This window comes from Lolium perenne, chromosome 4 (assembly GCF_019359855.2).
Source record: "Lolium perenne isolate Kyuss_39 chromosome 4, Kyuss_2.0, whole genome shotgun sequence".
Classification (NCBI taxonomy): domain Eukaryota; kingdom Viridiplantae; phylum Streptophyta; class Magnoliopsida; order Poales; family Poaceae; genus Lolium; species Lolium perenne.
The window spans coordinates 188,821,230-188,844,332 of NC_067247.2; the positions used below are offsets into that span (position 1 = coordinate 188,821,230).

General features: G+C 44.8%; 3 protein-coding genes across 4 annotated transcripts; all 3 read left to right on the forward strand.

Annotated features, from left to right (window-relative positions):
* The first annotated feature begins 1,610 nt into the window (after positions 1-1,610).
* On the forward strand, positions 1,611-3,405 carry LOC127295372 (polyol transporter 5). The gene is made up of 3 exons (XM_051325315.2): positions 1,611-1,884; positions 1,964-2,310; positions 2,390-3,405. Exons 1-3 carry the CDS (start codon positions 1,749-1,751, stop codon positions 3,335-3,337), a joined length of 1,431 nt encoding a protein of 476 aa, XP_051181275.1. The 5' UTR covers positions 1,611-1,748; the 3' UTR covers positions 3,338-3,405.
* A 1,722-nt stretch (positions 3,406-5,127) lies between these two features.
* LOC139839232 (cytochrome P450 CYP72A616-like) lies at positions 5,128-6,092 on the forward strand. The gene is made up of 3 exons (XM_071829282.1): positions 5,128-5,335; positions 5,630-5,850; positions 6,060-6,092. Exons 1-3 carry the CDS (start codon positions 5,128-5,130, stop codon positions 6,090-6,092), a joined length of 462 nt encoding a protein of 153 aa, XP_071685383.1.
* Positions 6,093-11,946: 5,854 nt separating this feature from the next.
* LOC127295371 (splicing factor U2af large subunit A) lies at positions 11,947-19,174 on the forward strand. 2 transcript variants are annotated; one of them, XR_007847742.2, is made up of 11 exons: positions 11,947-12,177; positions 12,675-13,042; positions 14,977-15,078; positions 15,710-15,780; positions 17,013-17,086; positions 17,231-17,272; positions 17,361-17,420; positions 17,506-18,126; positions 18,222-18,360; positions 18,492-18,724; positions 18,820-18,901. XR_007847742.2 is itself a non-coding variant. In XM_051325314.2 (11 exons), the coding sequence occupies exons 1-11, from the start codon at positions 12,058-12,060 to the stop codon at positions 18,955-18,957; spliced, it is 1,803 nt and encodes a 600-aa protein (XP_051181274.1). In that variant the 5' UTR covers positions 11,948-12,057; the 3' UTR covers positions 18,958-19,174. The 2 variants fall into 2 exon arrangements, 1 of the variants encoding a protein (XP_051181274.1); XM_051325314.2 differs by having other exon boundaries at positions 11,948-12,177; positions 18,657-18,724; positions 18,820-19,174.
* The last annotated feature ends 3,929 nt before the right edge of the window (positions 19,175-23,103 follow it).

Genomic DNA, 23,103 nt, shown 5'->3' on the forward strand with positions numbered 1-23,103 from the left:
TGCATATATCGCATGCACCTATCAAGATATGTGCTGGGCGGTGTGGAGCGACAACATGGCTTTGCTTGAATTCTTCGATCCGGCCATGTTAATGCCAGATCGTCAACTCGGCAAAGGAAACATTCAACGGTAAGACTTGCGTAGGTAAAAGGAAAAGTTTATTTTCCTTTAAACATTTTGCCACAACTACTTCGGTTGTTTATTAGTATTGATTAATTCTTTTTAGGATACGGCTTGGTTTAGATAAAATTAGGCTCAAAGCTTGACGAGAATATCAACAGTCATGGTTGTTAAGATAATTTTTCTTTATTGAGGAATTTTTTGCAGCTACTTGTCACCAACATTTCCTTTTATGTAGAATCATCCTCCGCGCGGCGTTGTCAACTTACTGATTATTGTCGTGCAAACTCATCTTTCTTAATTTTTCTTTGTTAAACTAAAGTCATATCAAAGGCTTACTGTTTGCCATAAAGTGTTAACGATTAATGAGACAACAAATTTGGTGGTGGTGGGGACACTTTGTTACTTTAGATTTTGTGAATGAAGATTTGTTATATAGATGATCGAATGATAATGAGAAAAGTAGCACAAAATGTTTTCATTGTTAAATAAAATATTATTTAATAATTTATTAATCCGTAGCAACGCACGGGCACTCAGCTAGTATCTAGATAAGAACGTGGAGGTACCTAAAGTTGACATGCTACGTGTCAATTGGTACGTGATAGATTACGTAACAAATAATACTTTATTAAATCCTAGCCGTAAATTTTAGATCTAACTATCACAATAATTTAGATGATGTGGATTAACGTGACGCTTCTATTAGACATCCTTATTTTGCTTTTAGTATATAATAGATAGATTTTAGATCTAACTATCACAATAATTTAGATGATGTGGATTAACGTGACGCTTCTATTAGACATCCTTATTTTGCTTTTAGTATATAATAGATAGATAGATCTGTCGTGCTTAATTACACATGACACAACGCATTAATTGGGATCAAATTTTTTTTGGAATGTAGAGAGCATGACGAAGGGGAACCGGAGCGCATACCCTATAATCCACAAGTGGAGCGGGACGCCGGGTAGTATCATCGGAGCCGGACGGCAGGACAGTTACACCCGAAAAGCGCTCCCTCGATGCGCGTTCCTTCCGGGAAGCGCAACCTCCTGGCGGCGGAGGTGGTCCGCGGCGGGCGGCTCGGCAGCGGGGATTACGCCCTCATCTCGTGGTCGAGCGAGTCGAGCAGATGTGCTACACGTTACCTCCGTGAAGGGCGAACATCAGGCAGCGGCGATTGGTCTTCAGCGGGCGGCGCGGATGCTGGAATTACCCTCTGCGCCTAGTCGTGCAGGCGTGCCGCAACTGTGACATGAGCACGACGGTGGCGATGATTTTTTTTTTGTGAGGCAGTGGTTTTCTTTTGGCGAGTGGAGAGAGGATCGGTGGAGACGGGGCACTCAACGCGTTGAGCTACTCAACATTGGGTGGTTTTGGGACGTTAGATATCTTAATTGGAGGGCTTAGATTGGTTGGATCTGCCTCTCTCTCCCTTTTTATATTAGTGGAGATTTATATTAGTGGAGATTAGTGGAGATGTCTGAAGGCTTTTAAGTGCACAACTAGACAGCCAAAACCTCTACACTATACTTGGAGCAGCGACCTTCCATTCCTCGGAAGGATATTCCTCGCGCTTCCGCGGGCGCCAGTGAGGAAACCAAGACGACGACACGGCCGCCATGGCGCACGATGGAGCTGCCGATGAAGCCAACACCGCGCCGCTGCTCGCGTCGAAGACGGAGAAGCCACGGCGGAACATGTACGCCTTCGGCTGTGCCACGCTCGCCTCCATGACCACCATCCTCATGGGCTACAGTACGTGACCACACTCTGTTTCCTGCCTGGTACAACGACGACGACATGCTCTAGCTGAGCTGTTGATTTCCTCCTGCAGATCTGGCGCTGATGAGCGGCGCGCAGCTCTTCATCCGGGAGGACCTGGGGCTGACCGACGAGCAGGTGGAGGTGCTGGCGGGGTCCATGAACGTGTACATGCTCGTGTCCATCCTCGCGGCGGGCTGGACGGCCGACCTCCTGGGCCGCCGCGGCACGCTCGTGCTAGCCAACGGCTTCCTCATGGCCGGCGCGCTCGCCATGTCGCTCGGCGGCAGCTACGCCGCACTCATGGCCGCGCGCTTCGTCACCAGCATCGGCGTCGGCTTCGCCCTCGTCGTCGCGCCGGTCTACAACGCCGAGATCTCGCCGGCGTCCGTTCGCGGCGTGCTATCCTCGCTGCTTGATGTAAGTGCCGCCGCCGTGGTTGAGCGTAAGCTTTAATCAGGTCAGCTCAATTAAAGGTTTTGATGTTGTGCTTGCGCAGATTTTTGTCAACGTGGGCATCCTACTCAGCTACGTGTCGAACTACGCCTTAGCCGGCCTGCCGGTGCACATCGGCTGGCGGGTCATGTACGCCATCGGCGTGCTCCCGCCCGTGTTTCTCGCGGCGGGGGTGCTCTGCATGCCGGAGTCGCCTCGGTGGCTCGCCATGCGCGGGCGTCAGGCCGACGCGCGCGCGGTGCTGGTGCGCACCTCTGACACGGCCGCGGAGGCCGAGCTGCGCCTAGAGGAGATCAAGCGGGTGGTGGAGGCGCCGCAAGATGCCGGAGTCGGCGTGTGGCGGGAGCTGATCTTCCAGCCGTCGGCCATGGTCCGGCGGATCCTCGTCTGCGTGGTCGGGCTTAACTTCCTCCAGCAAGCCGCCGGCATCGACGCCATCCTTCTCTACAGTCCGCTGGTGTTCAAGAAGGCCGGCATGTCGTCGAGCCACGCCATCCTGGGCGCCACCATTGCCATCGGCGTCGTAAAGACGTGCTTCATCCTCGTCGTCTCCTTCTTCTCCGACCGAGTCGGCCGGCGCCCGCTCCTAATGGCAAGCAGCGGCGGTGTGGCCATGTCCCTGGCCGCCCTGGCCCTCACGCTCTGCGTCGGCGAGCCTTCTCCCGCCAGCGCGGCCGCGTGCGTGACGTTCGTGCTGGCCTCCGTCGCGGCGTTCTCGATGGGGTTCGGGTCGCTCCCGTCCACGGTCAGCGCCGAGATTATGCCTCTGCGGCTGCGCGCGCAGGGCGCCAGCCTCGGCATGGCCGTGAACCGGCTGACGTGCGGAGTGGTGAGCATGTCGTTCATATCGCTCTCTGCCTGGATCACCATGCCCGGCTGCTTCTTCCTGTACGCCGGCTTGGCCGCCACGGCGTGCGTGTTCGTGTTCGTGCGGCTGCCGGAGACGAGGGGCCGGAGCCTAGAGGACATGGACGCGCTGTTTTCAAAATGATGGGTGTGATCTCTGTGTATTGGATGGATTCCAGTGATAGTTCAATGCAAGTGGGGTTGTTATTTGAATTTGATAAGTTTTGATAAGCCGCTGTTGGCAAATTTCTTTTCTATCACCTCGTTTAAGAAATAGAAATTAGCTTTCTAAAATAATTTATGTTGTAAAACGGAGGTATATTCATCCAATCAGTTTCAGAGACATCGTGAATCATACACCACGTTGATGGCTTTGACACCAACATGAGGGAACGTAAGAATGAACATTCAATATCATCTACAGTAAAAAAGAATGGCATACAACGTTTTGTCTGTGTCAATTAAGGAGCGACCATGTGACTAAGATAGGTGCTTCATTCGGTTAACGAAAACGTTTGGCTAAGAGAATGCATCTTACGCCATGTATCTTACGCCTGTTTGGTTCCCAGCCATAGTTTGCCAAGCCTAACTTTAGCAAGTGTGGCAGCCATAAAAGTGTGGCTAGGATTTTGGAAGCCATAAAGTGTGGCAAAAGTTGGCAAAAAATTCATTCTATGACAAGTGGACCATATGATTAGTGAAGTGTGGCAGCTCTAAAGTGTGGCAAGAACTAAACACATGCCAAATTGCCAAACTTTGGCTTGACAAAGTGTGGCTAGGAACCAAACTAACCCTTCCCATTATCTAGAGAAGACAAAGATATAATTCATGCAATGCATCGTTTTTATTGCCATCTCTTATAATTAATGAGAATCAATTTTTTAATACAGCAAAGTAGTAAAACACTTTTTTAAATCTTTTCTATTGAGATTAGGGAAACATCTTTTTGTCATTCATTCTCTTCTTACTGATCAATTGTCATATCCAGGTTTTTTTTTCTCGGCTGCTATTTTTGGAATCTCGTCGCAAACCGCTTTTACCAGTTACCACCAAATTTATTCTACCGAAAGAAACTTTCCGGTATTTTCACAATATGCTCAAATTAAGATTTTTGATAAATTTTGGATGAATCCCGGACGGTATAACCATCGGTATTTTCCCAGCCAAGAAAAAAATCCTGATCATACGTAGCATTGGTGAAATATCACACATAGATCTTCTCTCACTCTCTTTTGCGGTAGCGGTCATAGTTTTGGAGAGGGATCACTTCTATAACGAAAGAATTTATGATTATATAGATTTACATTATTTCCTTTGAAAGGAATATGGTAGGGGAAGCCCTAGATTGATTTTTCTACACTACTTAAAAAGGAGGAACGTGTTCCTTATTCTGCCATCCCTCGATACGTCAAAAGTTTTGGTCGTCCCACAGTACGCCTGCACGCGCCAAACTGGGCCAGGCCCATCACGTCCTGGTGAAGTAACGATCCCTTCCTATCCAACCCTAGCCGCCATGCCTTCTCACCCCCACAAGATTTCCTTCCTCCACCCGTCGGCGTTCTCTACGCGTGCCCAGTCCGCGCACCTCGGTGATGCGCCGCCGCCCGGCCGCCCCTCTCCCCTCTATCAGGCGCCCCCTCGGATCCGGTCGTCACCGCCACCTCTTCACTGTTAGCGCCTCCACTGGACGGATCCGGTCTTCAATGTATCGCCTCGAATGTCCATGTCCTCCACAGCGCGTCTCAGGGCATGGAGAGATAAGGTATCGACTGTACATGGAAACAGCAATCCACAAGCTCCATACATGGCGAGCTACCTGCATGAGCGCCTGAGCCAGCCTCTGCTTTCCTTTAGTTCACAGCTCCGATTGCGACCCGAGCTCTCCAGATGCTGGGGGAGGCCTCTCCGTGGATCCTAGCAGGCGCGGCGGCGGCCATGTCGCTTCTGTGGCTGGCCGCCTGGATTCTGGAGTGGGCATGGTGGACCCCGCGGCGGCTGGGTCGGGCCCTGCAGGCTCAGGGCCGCAAGGGCACCCGATACCGCGGCGGCTGGAGAGAGGCTTGGTTCAAGCCCCTGCCGCTCGGCTCCCACGACATCATCCCTCGCGTGCAGCCTATGTTCAACAACGCCATTAAAAAGAACGGTGAGAAATTCAGCAATTCTTGCTTTCCTTCTATTATTCTTGTGATGGCAGAACCGATAGTCTTGTCATTTCGAGAACACATTACGAATATGCATTAGGTATTTAGGTTGCAGAAACCTTGCTTGGTTTGCAGACTTACAGTTCACAATAATATTTCTGAACCTTTTCAAAGCGCTCTGAAATTATTCCCAGGGGTATATACATAGCATGACGTACTACTAGACAGGAACATCTAAAGAACTGTGTGGTGCACTTTTTTTGCCTTGTAAACACAAGATCACTTTGTAAATGCAGGAAATTTTCCATTCACTTGGTTTGGCCCAACACCTAGGGTGATGATTCCTGACTCGGAATTAGTAAGAGAAATTCTATCCAACAAGTTTGGGCACTATGGCAAACAAAAGAGCTGTCGCTTTGGGAAGCTGCTTGCAAACGGGCTTGCAAATCATCAATGCGAGAAATGGGCAAAGCACCGGCGAATCTTGAATCCTGATTTTCACCACGAGAAGATAAAGGTAACTACACGATGAAATTTTATAGCCGCTTTCACTGTTTTCTCATTGAAATCATCATGCCTAATGAACGATAATGCACTGAATAATGCTTCATTCACAGAAGATGGAAGAAGCATTAAAAAGACTTTATTTGGAGCAAAACATGAAGACATTGTGCTCTAAGTCCAGAAGGATTGGAGCAAGGATCTTTATATTGTGTTTTTTTGCAGGTAACAATGATTGGCATGGAGGCCTGGATCTAGGTGCGCCTCCTCTCCCACTTTGTTACACAAAGCTTTGCGTACAATGCCTCCTGTAGAGTGAGCTAGCACGGCATGGACCAGGTGTGATGTAAGTTCCTTTCCAGAAACATATTTTTGCTTCTTTAGCTTCATGATAACGCCTTCGAGCAACTGCTGAAAGTGAAACACGACTTGACTTGGTGTATTTAGCTTCATGATAACGCCAGAGTTTTGATAAACTATCTGTTGTAGCATAATCTTAACTAGAATCTCTATTATGCCAATATGAAATTTTGTGATGTTGGACCTCTAGGATCTGATACCAAGTTTCATATTAAAACTTGTGCATATTCAGGATCATGTGTTTTTGTTCTTTTAAATAATGCAATGAGCAAGGCACTGGTCAGTATCATAGTCACTTTGACTGCTTCCATGCAACTTTTTCACAAGATCTGGGAAAAGATGCAAGTTAACGATTTGTTGTCACTGTTCGCTACTGAATTCTTGATTTCTTTTGTGCAAATTTCAGAGACTAATTTGGTATCCATGTGTCTAGGTCTAACTAGCTGTGGCAACACATGGTCATTTTTCCTAGAATCTAACCTGCACATCTTTTTTGTTTAGGGTTTGTTTGTTTTCTCGAATTCACGATTGCTGATTGCGTGGCGCCGGCATGACTCGAAGCACCGCTCCCCTTGTCCTACCATCTAGTTATTGTGCACTGATATGAGGGTCGCTAAGTTGATTGCCCTCGGGCAGCGGCATGGCCATAGAGGCTGTTCCCATTGACCTGCGACGTCGCCTACTCGTGGTACATCTGTTATGTTCTGCATTTGTCGCCACTACATTACTGTGGTTGTCCCAAGGCTTGCCCTTCCCACGATGGATATTTATGTTGCTGGTGAGTTTGTCGAGACACCTAGGGCTGCAACAAATTTCATATGGTGTGATTTTCGGCTTCCGAGCACCTCTTTGAGATATGTGGCAATTTTGTGTTATATACGCTATTAGGTGTTGAACCATCTGGCTTTGTTGTCCCAGTGTCTTGTAGGGATGGAACATACATGCAGGGACGAAACTACGTCTCAAAGAACTTTCTGTATTTTGCCAGTTGCTGGCACAGGGGATGGCCACATCATGGGTTGCAATTTTCTTCCCAAGGAAACAACTTGAGACCAGTGACAATCCTCAGTGGCCATGAGAGTCAAGTGACTTCACTTTCTGTCTCAACAACAAGGCTTTCCTGGCATAGGGGATGGTCACATCATGGGTGGGAATTTTCCTGCCAAGGAGAGCAACTTGGGACCAGTGGCAACCCTCAGTGGCCATGAGCATCAAGTGAGTTCACTTTATCTCTCAGCAAAAAGCTTTGCTGGCTTATTTTACAAGCCAATTAGAGTATGAAAATGTTGTTGACCTGCTTATCTTTATTGTGTACTGACTATTATGTTTGTATCTGGTACATTTTTGGGATTTAGGTATGAGAGACCTTAAAAATCTGTAGTGAGTTCAGACACTCGGAGCATAAAAGCTGTTGTCACTTCTGTGCTTTGTTGGGATTAGAAGTTCCTATCATATTCTCTAGGCAGGGAGCTTATACTACCTACTTTTGTGTTTTACCAATGTTAGAACTATATACTATCCTTATTTAGTTTCATTGAGCATTGTAAACAGTTACCGTCAAATACTACTGTAGTAGATACGTCATCTGTATACATTGAGGTGTGAGAGTAAATGATATGCATACTAATTTAGTACTAGGTTAGGTAATTATCCCATGGTGAATATGATTTAGGTAAATATTCCATGGTAATATTTAGCCACAGAATGTGCACAACAAATATGTAAGATCATTTAGTGAATTGGACATGTTACATTCTACACAGTTACGTACTTTAGTTTTTTTCTTTTCATTCAATTTACTTGATGTGTTACTAGATTGAGAAGCTTCTATCTCTTCTCAAGTCCTACTACTTGTTTAAAATCAAGAAGATGAACTTTTCTCGGTGCATGAAGGTGTTCATTGCTGGAAGTTGTGAGTTAGTCTGCATTCAGTCAAACAATATAGTTTACACAAGCTGCCTTTCGTTATATCTTTATTGATATGTGTTTCTTATCATCTTTGGAGGCCTTGGTTCATGCATTTTTCTGGAACGGGGATTGGGTAGTATAACATGGAAGAGAGAATATTCAGAGAGAAGCAGAAGTGCTGTTGGTCGCTACCGGAGAACTACAGCCGACTCTACCAATACTAGAATAGTGGTTTCCGCTACCGCCAGGTCTCTTCTAATATCTGGTATAAATCCGCTGCAATTTGGGAACGGGGATTTGGGAGTACGACATGGAAAAGAGATTATTCGGAGAGAATGTGCACCTCTACTTCATTAAGCTAAACGGCAACGCCGATGCAGCTAGCATCGTGGCTGCATTATTTCATTGATGAACTAAAATGTGTGGTTTGATTGGATAGAATAAATGATCCCTTCTTCAGTAAATTTGGTGACACATGCCTCTCTCTGACAAAAGGTCCATAGAGGCAACAAGTGAAAAGCTCGTAATTAAAGTAGTTACTCTCACATATTTTGTACCTTACGAATTTATCATTCTTTACTCTATTTTTGTATACATGTTGTGTTGGAAAGTGAGTGGGAGAGGTGGTAGTTATAAGAAGTCAAACAAATATATGTGAGATTTTGTGTCTGAGTATAGCCTTCAACCTGTTCATCTTTTCTTTGAATTCTAAAGAGGACAAGCCAATTTGGTTAAGAAATTCCTAAAATGGTGCGCCTGTCACATATAAATTTACGTGCAAAATGAAGATCCCATTGGGAATGAAAACCTTCTTGGAGCTGATGATGTTCTATTAGAAGCCAGGTATTTATCGAATACCGTCAGTTGTGCGAATGGATTTAAGTGCCAATTCGACAATGCTCAACAATGTTTGATGAATTGGTTAAAAACTTTCAGTAGGAAAAAAGAGAAATTGGTGACTATGGCGGTAGCTGCTATGTTTCGGGGTATTTGGAAAGCAAGAAACATGGTCTGCTTTGTAAATAAATGGCCACTCAGCCTATAGAAATGATGAATAGGATTTTTTGGATTAAATGGTGGAAAAATCTACACGTAGCGAAGCTAAAGTTACAACTGGGCGCAAAGGTTTTGGAGCAAGTCACCGTGTGAAATCTTCAGAGCAAGTCGAAGCTGGCCAGCATGTAGACCAAGGCTGGGAGTATAGGTCAAGAAGGAGGGTGAAGAATTTGGAGTTGTGTAAAAAGTGCCCAAATAAAGAATATGTGGCTCTGGGAAGAAAGAAGATGTTGGGTTCTAGACATTTACTTCTGGCAGTTTGCTTGGCTGTGGCATGTAAGTGTCCTATTTGGTTCTCTTTTAGGTGTAGCCTTTTTTTGAAACTATAGTAAGTTAGTTTTCATTTTTTGTTGCGTTGATGGTGGTAGCCGTGTTGTGGTGAAGAACTATGTAGAATGTTTGGTATTTTTAATGGAATCGGGAAGTGATCTCTTGGTTTGTTCAAGGAACTCGTTCCACTGCCTCTACCGCCTAATGTAAAACCAAGAAAATGTTGTGCAACAAATGCAGAAAATCTATTCTATTTCCCTTATGAGAAATACATTATATTGTAGATTGGAAGATGTGTCTATGTAGGGCCTAGGTCTATGGTTATAACTTACGAATGAGAAAGATAGAGCGGTAGGTCCCCTACTGTCAACTTGCTTATGGTTGCACGGCTGAACCATTGGTTCTTGCGTGCCTGACAACCTGTGTTAGTTGATATGATAAGAGCAAAGAACATGTATTTGAATGAAGGAGGATAAGCAAAGATTTTATAGTCAAATCCTTTGGATCAAATGCAGCTCAAACTTTCTCGTGCTCTTGTGGCAATGCATGTTCTCTCTGTTGGCTCGATGTGTCGAAATTTTTAAATATTTATGTGCATTATATCCTATATGTACCATCAGAAATATTTTTATGAACCAAAAGGAGAGGTTATTGAGTTAAAAGTTATGACGGTCCAGAACACATGTGTGGAACTTACCGCGAAAGAGTAACTAGAAGACCTAGAACTTCGAACCACGAAGATGCACCACAACGATCTCTTGTTATTGCGTTCGGTATTAGTACATTATGATATCTCTAATTTATTTTGAATTTTTTATAGTGAGTTATGAATTATATATGTGTATTGCGAAATAAAATTTGACCCGTGGCAACGCACGGGCATTTGTACTAGTTTATAATAATAATCGAAATCTGCGTCTCTAAGACTTGAACCTGCGCGGATGGTTTGTATATCTACTTTCCTAACCAAGTGAGCCACTCACTTCGTGATAGATTCTTTACCTATGGAATAAGTGAACATAATGGTTTTGCATTACAACCTTGATGGATGATGTTGATACACAAGGCATGCAACTTCCTCATGCGAGGATCACCAACAAAATCAGAGTTGCCTTGTAATCGACGTGTGGTTGACTATTTGTCATATCCAATTTGGTTTGAGTGAGACATCTACTGTGTATGTTAAGTTAGTGGTTGTTCGAGGTGCAATCGAAGTCATCTGATGAAGCGGTGGGGGATGCCTGGATGAGGTTGTGTTGAGGCCAAGTTAGCCGAGGGTCCCTGCTTTGGGCTATTTTGTCCTATGGTGGTCGTGTGGCTTTTTGTAATCTTTGCTTAACCCGATTTTGGGTAATTGTCCGTATCTTTTAATAAATTAAAATACTACTCCTTGATTTAAAATCGGTTTTGTAGGGACAGCCGAGCTGCACAACTCCAAAAAGTAGTACTTCAAATATGAAGCTCAATTAAACAAAAGCAAAAACCATGTAGCTCGGGCTACATTTGGAGTTTCTGGATGTTTCCCTTCATTTATATTTTTTTTTTGGGGGGAGGGGGACTTTGCATTTGTCGGGACAGGTGAGCCGACTCTACTACGACGTCACAGACCCACAGTAATGGGCTGTTACTTGGGTGTGTCTGTCTGTCCGCCGCTTGTAGTGGGCCTCCCATTCCATGCGTTATGGCCTGGGAGGTGCTATACACCGATCGGGTCGGTGCGGATGGGGTGCCGCACACCCCCCGACCCGACGGTTGTATAGTGGGCCGCGGCCCATCAGGTAATTTTCTTACTCTTTTTCGTTTCTGTTTATATATTTTCGTTTTTAAAAAAGCAGAAATATTTTTAAAATCCGTTTGTTTTGAAATCCGAATGTTTTAATTTTTATGATTTTTTTTAAAATATTGTTTTCAATTTTTTTTTGATTCATAAATTAAATATTTTTAAATTTGAACATTTTTTGAATTTTATTTAAAATTTAAATTTTTTACGAACATGAACATATTTTAAATTTAAATTTTTTACAATATGAACATTTTTCGAATGTGAACAATTTTTTAACTTTGAACAATTTTTAGATTTGAACATTTTTCAAATTTATTTTTTTTAATTTTGAACAATTTTAAAGTTTATACAGTTTTTAGAATTGAACATTTTTTAAATTTGAACGTTTTAGAAATTTTCAAAAAAAAAGGGAAATGAAAAAGAAACAAAAAACAGGAAAAAGAAACAAAAACGAAAGAGAAAAAATAAACAAAAAACGAAAAAAGAAGAAAAAGGCCGAAATGGGCCGGGCCCTATACCCGACCAGGGGTGTGCGGCACAGCGTACACACCGACCTGGTCGGTGTATAGGATTTGCCTTATGGCCTGGCCTTATACTGTATTTGCTACCGCGCCGCCTCTCGGAATCCAGAACCAAAAAGCCCAAGGATCAAATACAAATAAAAATTATTGTCTGAGCCCAGGCCCCACATGTCAGCATCACCTGGTTCGTATATAGACAGCCTGCCTACGCCTGGTCCCGTGCTCAGCCTGCTTCTTCGTCCAACTGCAACCGGCCAACCAGCCAAACCCTAGAACAAACAGACCGAGCCGGCCACCGCCGCCGCCGCCGCCGCCGCCGCGTCGCATGGCCGAATACGAGGAGCGCTACGAGGGCAACGGAGACCCCTCTGCCGGCGCCTTCACCGGCGGTTCCTCACCGGCCAAGCCTCCCGGGTTCTCCGACCAGCCAGACGGCCCCTCCCAGGTGCGTTCTCTGATCCGCTTGATCCGAGTGGCGAGTAGTCCACTAGTTGAACCGTGGGACATGTGTTGATTAATATGGATGTTGGAGTGGATACATCTCGAACCTGCTGCTCACCATTGCTGTGCGATTATATTTCTGATTGATGGGTCATGGGAATGAGTTACTGCATTTTATTATATATAGCCTAGCTCAAATTGTTTTTGGTAATATATACTTTTATGAATTTTCTGGATGCATTGCTTCGTTAAACGTTACTATTGAAGGTGAAAATCTATGTGCAAGCTCTAAATTCTGCCTTGATTATCTGTGGGTCTATTTAACTATTTATATGTTGCTAGTTGGAGTAATGGTTTCTAGTGGTGTATCGATGGCTCTAAATAGCAATTATTTTGCATGTGTTCCTTCGTTATGCCTACATCATAGCATCCTTAAAGAAAAATCATTCTTATTCTAAAAGATTTCTGACGAATATCTTTCTTCTCTTTTACCCCTGGCAGGAGGTTCAACCACATGAGGGAAGGCCGTCAAAATCTAGAGAGAGGGACAGAGGACGAGAGAATGACAAGGAGCGTGACAGAGACCATGGAAGAGACAGAGAAAGGGGCCGGGACAAGGACAGGGAGAGGGACCGAGGTGACCGCGACCGGGAACGTGACCGTCACCATAGGGATCACCGTGAAAGAAGCGAAAATAGGGAGCACCGTGAAAGAAGTGAAAATAGGGAGCACCGCGAAAGAAGTGAAAAACGGGAGCACCGCGAAAGAAGTGAAAAAAGGGAGCACCGTGAAAGAAGTGAAAAAAGGGAGCACCGTGGCCGTTCTGATGACCATGACCGTCATCGGAGCCGTGACCGCGATGTCGAAAGGTACTGTCTCCGACCTTCCATGGATCTAGTTATGTTAGTTCCAGTATGATGACTTATGATTTCTAGGAAACTATGTTAACTTTTCATCTATGTGACCCACAAGGCTGTTTTCTGATCATTTAAGATTTTGCTTGATGTAAAATTTAGCTTGACCTAGTGTCGCTTTTTTCTGGGGTTTGTGTTTACAAGGTACCTTTTGAAGCTGGTCTCTGGTACACTTGTTTTGTCTGTAGAAACTGTACTTTATGATTCTGCACAGAAGTCATTTAGCTTGATACTTGATTTATATCCTTAAGTTGCCTAATGAACTAGATCACCCTAAATGTAGGCATTTGCACGCTGGGGTATAGCCATCTGGTTGCTGTGGTGGTTAATAGTTTTTGGTAATGTATGTGATGGTTTTCAATATTCAATCAGAACCAAGTGTAAATATAAATACCCCCTCAACAACAACAGCAACACAAAGCCTTTCGTCCCAAGCAAGTTGGGGTGGGATAGATATGAAACCCAACAGAAACTTATGGAAACCATAAAATGAAAGAGAGAAAATTAATCAAAGCACAAGAAAGTAAATTAAGGTTCCAGCATGTGTATTGCTGATTTCCATGCAGTCCTATTGAAAGCCAAATCTCTAGGTGGTAGGTACATTCCAATCCTTCTAGTCCCTGTTTACATGTCAACTTTCGCCCCTGCTTGCCCCTCCTAGTATTTTCCCTACCCTGTAAAAATCCATGCAATATTTTCTCTATCTTAAATAATTGGGTTTCATATCCATAGAAATGGCTGGTTTTTCGTTGTTTCACCGAGACTATCACAAGCCCCCTTTACCCCGGCTTGGGACCACCTACCCCCCTCTATTTTATAAACATCTATTGATTTTGACATAGGTTTAGGCCGTTTAGCGCAAAACCTCCATAAGTTTGACTATGAGTATTATCTAAGATATTGGATTATATATACATTGAACTATTTGCAGTGGTCGTTTCGCTGTGGCCGGCAGGCTGGCAATGGTGAAAGGTCATAGATGTGTTGCAGGACAAGGATTTGCATAGGATTAAAGATGTCTAGGCCTGTAGTATATGTTTGGTTTGAGCCTAAGTTCACCCTACCAAGTATTTGGCCAAGGTTTTGCTTGCCCCTTGATTTGGCTAATGTCGGCAAGAAACGTATACTAGAGTTGGCAAATTGGCACATGCGTGCAATTTTTTTTAACCATGCAAATAATGACCAATTTTTTGTCTACGACTGAAATTTTGTAAGGTAGGTTTTGTACATCAACTACACATATCACAACACTTCAGTAGTTCGTGCTGTGCTAGGTAAGGTCATGGCCCTATGCAGCCACTATATACAAATGTCATGTACCTATGTTTGCAACGAGCAAGAAAGAAATAAATCTGTTGTCTTCTGAACATTCCCTCATCTAGTATATGTCCATCTAAACCCTCATAGGCACATTCGTTACCATGTTGTGGTTAAAGTTTCACAACACATGCACACATTTGTCTTAGAAAGGACTATATTATACTATCATGCTGGATTTTATAAAATTTCATGATAGGAATTAGTTGTCATGTTTTGGTTTGGAGATTGAAGTCCAAAAAGAAGCCTTCAGAGAGCTTGAGGGAGTTTGCTTTGAATTTGTTGAGCCATCTTTTGGGTAGGTACTCCCTGAATGTTTGCTGTAACCGTTGCGAGGATCCTGTTGCATTGTAGTTAAAATCTCTTGTCCTAAGCTAAAATGGAAGTTCCTGCTTAATCAATCGTTTCTTTTTGGGACAGAAATAGCAAAGTTCTTTTTATGGTGAAACTGTATGTTATAATAGATTACTAACTTAGTATCGTCCATAAATTTCTATCTTGATATCTATAAAAAATTATATGCCACTTACTCTATAGAAATCTGATGTATGCTGTGATAATTGGTAATTCAGAAGAGACCGTGACAGAGACAGTCATCGCAGGCATCGCTCACGCTCCCGTTCAAAGGGTCGTGACCGCAGATCCAGATCTCGTTCACGTTCCCGTTCCAAGAGGTATGTTTTGAAAGTTTTCCAAAGGTTTATGGTTTAAATATGAGAGTTGGCATCCTGAGGCCTTGTTTGGTACTAGAGTTTTAGTGGGGATTAGCGGGGATAATCCGCTCGAAATTTTAAATCCCCACTTATCCCCAATGCATGTTTGGTGCTAGAGTATGAGAGAGTTTAATCCCCACTTATCCCCACTTTTCCCCCAAATTTTAGTGTAATTTTTTCAATCCCCAATACTCTATCCCTACCTAGTGGATTGGGGATGGGGTTTTGTGGGGATTGGGTGACAGCAGTAATTCACCCAATACTCTAGAGTATTATCCCCAGTAATCCCCACTGATACACTAGTACCAAACAAGGCCTGAGGGAGACAAATCATCATTTCCTTACGAGATCTGTTGACATATGCTATCATCGTAGAAATGTGTTTTCTTTGTTTATTTCTGTAAAACTGAACGTATGCAATTAACAAATATGGATACTTCTACTTGGGTGTTAACTGTTAATACGTTTTTAGACGATGCAAATCTTTTTGGACATGATTTGTTCTTTATAATATACCTCATTTGCTGGTTCCATTTTCTTTCTCGTGGTATTTCCTGTTCGTTTTAACAACTTGTCTCCTGCATCATTACAGCAAGCGGGTGAGTGGATTTGACCAGGGACCATCACAAGGTGTTCCTTTAGTTACTCCTGGTGTGACCCCAGGTATGCTAGGTTTTACTTTTGCATTTTTACATATGTTATTCCATGGTTAGGACTTCGGAAAATGCTCTGTTAAAACACTGGGAAGCAGCTATAATGCGCAAATTATTTATAACAAAAATGCAACTTCTGAAATGACTACAATCGTTCATTTTCACTGTAATGCCACTAATATGCTTGCTTTGCATTTACTTCTGCATTTTTACATATGTTATTGCATGGTTAGTACTTCGGAAGATGCTCTGTTAAAACACTGGGAAGCAGCTATAATGTAGAATTGTTTATAACAAAAAAATGCAACTTCTGAAATGACTACAATAGTTCATTTTCATTGTAATGCCCACTAATACGCTTGCTTTGCCATTAACTTTTATTTAGCAATGATTTTTTTCAAATAATTGTTCCCACAAATGCCAATCACAAATGTAGCAAGGCTGCAATTTACAAATATTGTTGGTTCATAGTCCAACATATCATTGAAGATTTATCTCTTGCCTGAGATTGCCGGCCAGTGTATACGCTTGCTTTGCCATTAACTTTTATTTAGCAATGATTTTTTTTGAAATAATTCTTCCCACAAATGCCGATCAGAAATGTAGCAAGGCTGCAATTTACAAATATATTGTTGGTTCATAGTCCAACATATCATTGAAGATTTATCTTTTGCCTGAGATTGCTGGCCAGTGTACGTACTGTGAAGCATGATGCACACGGTGGCAACTGGCCCCATTCTGAGAGCTGGAGTCCTACATTTTAGTTCCAGTGGATGCCTGGGAATGCATGGTTATCATTGTTACATGATTGGTGTTTTGTTACAAAAAACCCCTGCAAATTTGCATCTTATTCTCCACAGTATCTTGAACTGAGCAACACTTCTCTTTTGGTCGTTCTTCGTTTTTGGTTGTTGTGTTTTCATATGGGTAGGAAAGCATACTTAGTCACTTTGTCCAACATCCGCCAATGGAATGAGTGGACTACAGTATATAACTGTACAAGGAGAACATCTGGTTGGTTTGATATTTTGTTCTGTTTTCAACTAGTTACTAGTATTACCCTCTAGCTGATTCATAATTATTAGTTGTAGTCTTTTGTTTCCTTGAACATGTGCAATAAAAAATTCTATGGATTCTGTGGGAAATGGATCTATGCTAGATATACAATGATTTGGAATTTGTTTAGATTTCCATGATAGTCACTTGCATGTCTGCAAGGAAATGACTCTTGATGAATTGCAGGTCAGCTGCCTGCAGTTGCCCCTCTTATTCCTGGGATGCTTCCAAACATGTTTAATTTCACTGCTCCTACACAGGTGATTTCTAGTTTCCTTTCAAGATTTTGTTCTGTCACCATTAGATAATCTGATTAGCTCTGTTTTGGAATTTATCTGCCGGTGACCGTATGAACTCAATTATTCTCTATTTTTTCTACTTCCTAATTTTTTCTATTTCATCAGTTCAATCCTCTAGCTATGCAGCCACAAGCCATGACACAACAGGTATATGGCTTGCCTTACTGCTGGTGCTCCCATCATATTTGAGTTCCATCCTGTGATCTAACATAATGGTTGACCATCCTTTTCTCAGGCTACTCGGCATGCTCGGCGTGTATATGTTGGTGGACTTCCTCCTACTGCTAATGAGCAAGTAATTACTTGATAAAGTTGCTTTTCTTGATTGTCTTTCCATCCTTTTGTGGTCCGCGCTTATTATGTTCGTATTCTTTCTGTAGACAGTTGCTATATACTTCAATCAAGTTATGGCTGCTATTGGAGGAAACACAGCTGGCCCTGGCGATGCTGTTCTTAATGTATACATAAACCATGACAAGAAATTTGCTTTTGTGGAGATGAGGTCTGTGGAGGAAGCAAGCAATGCAATGGCCTTAGATGGCATAATGTTTGAGGGCGCACCTGTGAAGGTCAGAAGGCCAACAGATTACAATCCTTCTCTGGCTGCTGCACTGGGTCCAAGCCAGCCAAACCCCAATCTCAACCTTGGTGCTGTTGGCTTGACGCCTGGCTCAGCTGGTGGTTTAGAAGGCCCTGACCGCATTTTTGTGGGTGGCCTCCCCTATTACTTCACCGAGGCTCAAGTGCGGGAGTTGCTTGAATCTTTTGGACCATTGCGAGGATTTGATCTTGTGAAGGATAGGGAGACAGGCAACTCGAAAGGATATGCCTTCTGTGTATACCAAGATCTTAATGTCACTGACATTGCCTGTGCTGCCCTTAATGGTATCAAGATGGGAGACAAGACCCTCACTGTTAGGCGAGCAAATCAAGGCACTTCTCAACCAAGGCCAGAGCAAGAAACCATCCTGTTGCAGGCACATCAACAATTGCAGATGCAGGTAAAACTCAGCTCTTCAAAGATGAAATACTGTTTTACAAAATGACAATGAGTTTGTATTCTCCTTCCAATTCCTGACTGTTGCTTTCTGAGCAGAAAATCATGCTCCAAGTTGGTGGAGCTCTACCGACAAAGGTGGTATGCCTGACCCAGGTTGTTTCAGCAGATGAACTAAGAGATGACGAGGAGTACGAGGACATTTTGGAAGACATGAGGGAAGAAGGGCGCAAATATGGTAAACAATATAAAACTTACGGACTAGTTCTCATCTTGTCTTGAAAACTTGCATTCTGTTCTTACCATTGTGTTCAGTTACTGAACCTGTTTTCTTTTGTGTGTTTGTCTTTTTGTGTGTCTTTTTTGTAGTCCACATAAATGCCATTGCAGAGTCTTTAATAGTCCGACCTCATGCAATATTGGCAATCGGGCCTAACCTACAGAAGACACACTATTCTTTTTCAATTGGATTTGATTGATCATATATCATATCTATTTCTTGTCTATGTATGTACTCACTAACACTTTGGACAGGTAACCTGATCAAAGCTGTGATCCCACGACCTGACCCAAGCGGTACTGTTGTTCCGGGAGTTGGAAAGGTGAGTTTCGATTTTACTATTACTTCAGCGTTGATAGGGGTTGATCACGGATAGAATTATTTTGATCCATCTGACTTACCTGTCTGTCGTTCCAGGTGTTTTTGGAATATGCAGATGTTGATGGCTCGACCAAGGCGAAGACCGGGATGCATGGCAGGAAGTTTGGTGGGAACCAGGTGGTAGCTGTTTTCTACCCTGAGGACAAGTTTGGGGAAGGAGATTATGATGATTAGATGAAATCCTCTGCATAGTTGTCACCCATATCTCCGTGCTTACTTAGTTTCCAAGTTGCATCGTTTTGTGTGTTCGTAGAATCATATGCTGGATATATGATCTGAACTTTGTTGGACAAGTACATTTATGCTTCTGCTGTTTCTTTGAAAATTCGAGTTTAGGCTCCTTGGTACGATTGGTTGTACAAATTTGGTCAAGGAATTTTTTGAGTTACTACTCGCTCTGTTCATCAGTTGCAGCAGGGTGTTCTCATTCCCTACCTGATACCCGAGAAGGTAGTTTCATGGCAGATCTGTTTATCTTTTATTATGGACAAAGATGGGCATGTTTTGGTATTGCACACGTAATTGACACTATCCTTTCTGTACGTGTTTGGTTGGTGAAATTGTAACGTAACCTGATTACGCTGGTAACAGATGACGTTAAAACAAGTTTTGTCCGGTTGATCCGGTAACTAGATTACGCTCGCATGCTGGTAACAGATGACGTCCTCTGTGTTGGAAGACACAACAAGTATACTTTCTTGTTTTAATCGCATACCGGATCAACTGAACCAAACTTGTTTTAACGTCATCTGTTACTAGTGTAATCAGGTTACCTTACAATTTCACCAACCAAACACGATCCTACATGTAATTCAATATCAGGAGAGACTGTTCTTATCCTAGTGCCACCTGTTTCATTTGGTTGAAGTTGATCATCCATTTCGATTCCAGATGTTGCCCAATATGATTATAGCTTGTAATTTCTAAAAGCAAGCACGGCTCTAATTGTGCCTGTAGAGATTGGATTAATAGTGTAGGGAAGTGGGGTTGTGATTTACATTTTTCACAGCAATTTAGAATTCCATCGCACAAATATGAAAAGATGTGCAAAATACGATACCAGTAGATGGCGTAAAATGTACTAACTAGTGGCGGAGCCAACTAGCTAAAATGAACCGACTAGTGGCGGAGCCAACTATCTGGCATTCTGGCAAGCTTAGTTTCTGCCGACCTAAATTCGTATATTTTGCATAGTGTAGCACCTATTTGTTTCGTCACACCTAATTCTTTGATTCTACCTCCCCTACTGGAACTCACAGCATAGGTAAACCCATTTGCGTAAGTACACAATCCTAATTTGGAAAATAAGCACCCCCATTTTGATATTCTAAGGAATCGACAGTCACTTGTGAGACTTCAACATGACACTTATCCAGGTACTGCAGATTCATCGAAGTGTTCTTCCTAATGCCACTCACTCCCATCACGACAACTAGGATATGTTTATTTCTATTTGTTCTCCTGTGGTGTGGTTGGACCATCAATCCATGCACACAACCCTTTATTAGATGTCTGGCTATAGGCTTATAGCACAACTACACAATATTAACTTACACAATCGCTCAAATAATGACCACGAAGTACATGTAATGGGCAAGCCCAACCCTCCCGCTCCAACACCAACCCTAACCCTCCCGCACCCCACCCTCCGCCGCCGTCGCCGCCGGTAGCGCCGTCGGGGAAAAGTCCCTCGGGGCGTGGCGGCGGCGGGGGCCCTTCCTCGTCGCCGCGTGGAGATCGGCGGCCGGATCCCCACCTCCTCGATGCTTGGCGGAAGACGCGCGTGGGATGGGCGACGGCGGCGGCGACCCTCCTCCCGTCGGCTGTCCCCTGGCGGATCGGTCGGCGCGGGTGGGATGGGCGGTGTTGCGGTCTCCCTCTTCTCGTCGGCTTCCCGCAGCACTCCGGCAGGGGTTCGTGGTGGGCGGCGGCCAGACCCTCGGTCTGCGCCATGCCATCCACCCCCGCCTCTCGTTGGTGCGTGGAGGCGATCTCGGGCATCTTCCGCGACACGAGGGCGCCCAGGGCAGCAGCCTTGGGTTTGACGGAGGAGGTGGCCTCTTCTTCGCCGGAGAGGGTCGGCCTGCGGTTGGTGGTGGTGAATTTTTGATCTATCATCGCCATCCGGCGGTGAGATGGAGGTGCATGGAAGCCGGCGATGGTGTCGCCGGTGGAGGGTTGGGTTGGCCAGCCCGGGATGGCCGCCGACGTGGGGGTCCGGCCTGAATAAAGGCGGCGGTCCTAGGGCCTCTCTTGCGTGAAAAGGAGGACCTTCCGGAGGCCTGCACTCCTGATTTGGCCGGAGGGTTGAGTTCCGGAAGGCTCCGCCGGCGAATGTAACAGTGCTTTGCCTGGAGTTTGCTGGATCGGAGGTATTCGGTCGTGCGCACTCATGCGTTTATTCCGACCGTTTGGTTCTGGAGGAAGCGGCGCGAAGCTCTTTTTCTGTGTTGACATCAAGTGACTATGGATCCATGATGAAAGTCGGAAAAAGAGAATTTCATGAAGGCCGGAGGGGAGGACTAGCTAAGGGAGGTTCAAGTTTCCGCGCTGTTGAGGGGCTTGCTTGGTGTCCGGGCTTCACAGCAGCGGTATGAAAGTGGGAGCGACAACACATGTGAAGCGCAGAGTCCTACCTTTCAGGGTGAAAACCCAAGGTCTGGCCTTAACTGGTTGTGCCTAGCAGTGACCTTGATGGAGGCATTGTTTTGAGAGTGGAGACTATCTTCAGGTGAAAACCTAAGATCTTTGATCGGACGACGACGGTGTTGGAGCACTGTTCCCTTCTTGGAGGCGTCGTTTTTTGGAGAGTCTGCAATTCAGGTGTTGTCATGGTGGTGAATGTATTTCTGTTGTTAGATCCGTGATACTGTAGCGGGACTTTTGTTTCTTAGTTTTCTTTTCCTTTTTTTGGCTGTGTGCATCCGTAGTACCATTAGGGTGGTGCATTGTTGCAGAGGCTGGGTGTAATTGATATCTCTCGATATTAATATATTCCCTTTATCGAAAAATGTAATGGGCAAGCTGTCCTGCAAAAGTGATATTGGGAAATTGCCTCTCCAGGCATCAACCTTCTGCATATATATTGTCAAATAATAACAACTTATTTGCTGTGTGAGAGCTGATAGCATTTTTTTTCTTGCACACCTTGAACATGATAACTTAGTACTTGTTTTGAAGTAGAACAGATCTTTTGTTTGCATTGTAAGACAGATTCACACTATATTAAAAAAATTATGAGACATACTTGCACGTTCAAAATTAGGAGAGAAGGAAGAAACGATGATTGGAACGCACCCACAGCCACAACTCCCTACAGATCATTCAAATTGCATATCGCTAAAACACAAATAACTTTTTGTCGTTAAAATTCAAAAAACATCGCGTTTTGATACATCGATAGAAAAAACGATTAGTACATGTCTAAGACTATACCAAAGCAACCGACCACTCTAGACGAGATCTCAAACAACAACTGTAACACATGTTATAACCGACACTAACAAACTATCATTTGCCTAGACGCCATCCACACAAACACAAAGGCCATCACAACCTCCCAAAGCCCTCGAAGGGGAAAGATAAATCTGATTTTGCAAAGGGTAGTATCAGACCACTCGGTCTGGAGATGAACATGACTGAGAGCGGGAGAGAGGCGATGTCAAGGCGACAGCTTTGACGCGCTCGTCGTCGGACGTTTCCGCCGCCGGCCGCCGCCTCGCGATGTCGCCGGAGGGGACAGGGGGAGATCCGCAGGCGGTGGACCTCCCGGAGTCCATCCAGGGTCGGCGATGGGCAGACGTGGCGGCGGAGGAGGACGCGGCGGAGGCGGCACGTGCGGAGGCTGCCGCGCGGTTCTCGCCGCCGGGGTCGGCGATCCTCGGCGACTACCTCGTGTATGCGCGTCGTGGTCGGCCGCGCCGGTCGCCTCCTCTCCGCCGTCAGGAGGTGCCTCACCGCCCGCCGCCGTCGCGGGTGCCAGCAGGTTCGCCGCGCGCTGATGCGCCGTCAAGGGCTCCGCCGGCAAGGATCTCGGGGGAGGTGGCCGCCACGGGTTCGGAGGAGCCGCCGGCGCAGGTGGGCGAGGTGGTTGGTCGCGGGGCGGAGCAGCTGGCTCCCGTACCGCCGCCGCCGCCGCCATGCCCGTCGGGGAGGGGCCTGCCTCACGTGCGGCTCGAGCGCCGCTCAGTCCTGGGCCATCTAGGCCGCATGGGCCTGGGCCTGTGCTGGCCTGGAGGCACCAGGCGGAGAGACGCGTCGGGCCCACGCGGCCCACTTCGGCGCCCACTTGGTTCTGGCTCCGAAAGGGGTCAAACCACT

Excerpts from the sequence above, each read along its gene's own strand:
- LOC127295372 (XM_051325315.2), top strand. The coding sequence starts at position 1,749 with ATGGCGCACGATGGAGCTGCCGATGAAGCCAACACCGCGCCGCTGCTC. Across the intron at positions 1,885-1,963 it reads CACCATCCTCATGGGCTACA|ATCTGGCGCTGATGAGCGGC; the intron begins GTACGTGACCAC and ends TTCCTCCTGCAG. Across the intron at positions 2,311-2,389 it reads TGCTATCCTCGCTGCTTGAT|ATTTTTGTCAACGTGGGCAT; the intron begins GTAAGTGCCGCC and ends GTGCTTGCGCAG.
- LOC139839232 (XM_071829282.1), top strand. The coding sequence starts at position 5,128 with ATGTCGCTTCTGTGGCTGGCCGCCTGGATTCTGGAGTGGGCATGGTGG. Across the intron at positions 5,336-5,629 it reads CAACGCCATTAAAAAGAACG|GAAATTTTCCATTCACTTGG; the intron begins GTGAGAAATTCA and ends TTGTAAATGCAG. Across the intron at positions 5,851-6,059 it reads TTCACCACGAGAAGATAAAG|GTAACAATGATTGGCATGGA; the intron begins GTAACTACACGA and ends GTTTTTTTGCAG.
- LOC127295371 (XM_051325314.2), top strand. The coding sequence starts at position 12,058 with ATGGCCGAATACGAGGAGCGCTACGAGGGCAACGGAGACCCCTCTGCC. Across the intron at positions 15,781-17,012 it reads TACTCCTGGTGTGACCCCAG|GTCAGCTGCCTGCAGTTGCC; the intron begins GTATGCTAGGTT and ends GATGAATTGCAG. Across the intron at positions 18,725-18,819 it reads TTGTTCCGGGAGTTGGAAAG|GTGTTTTTGGAATATGCAGA; the intron begins GTGAGTTTCGAT and ends CTGTCGTTCCAG.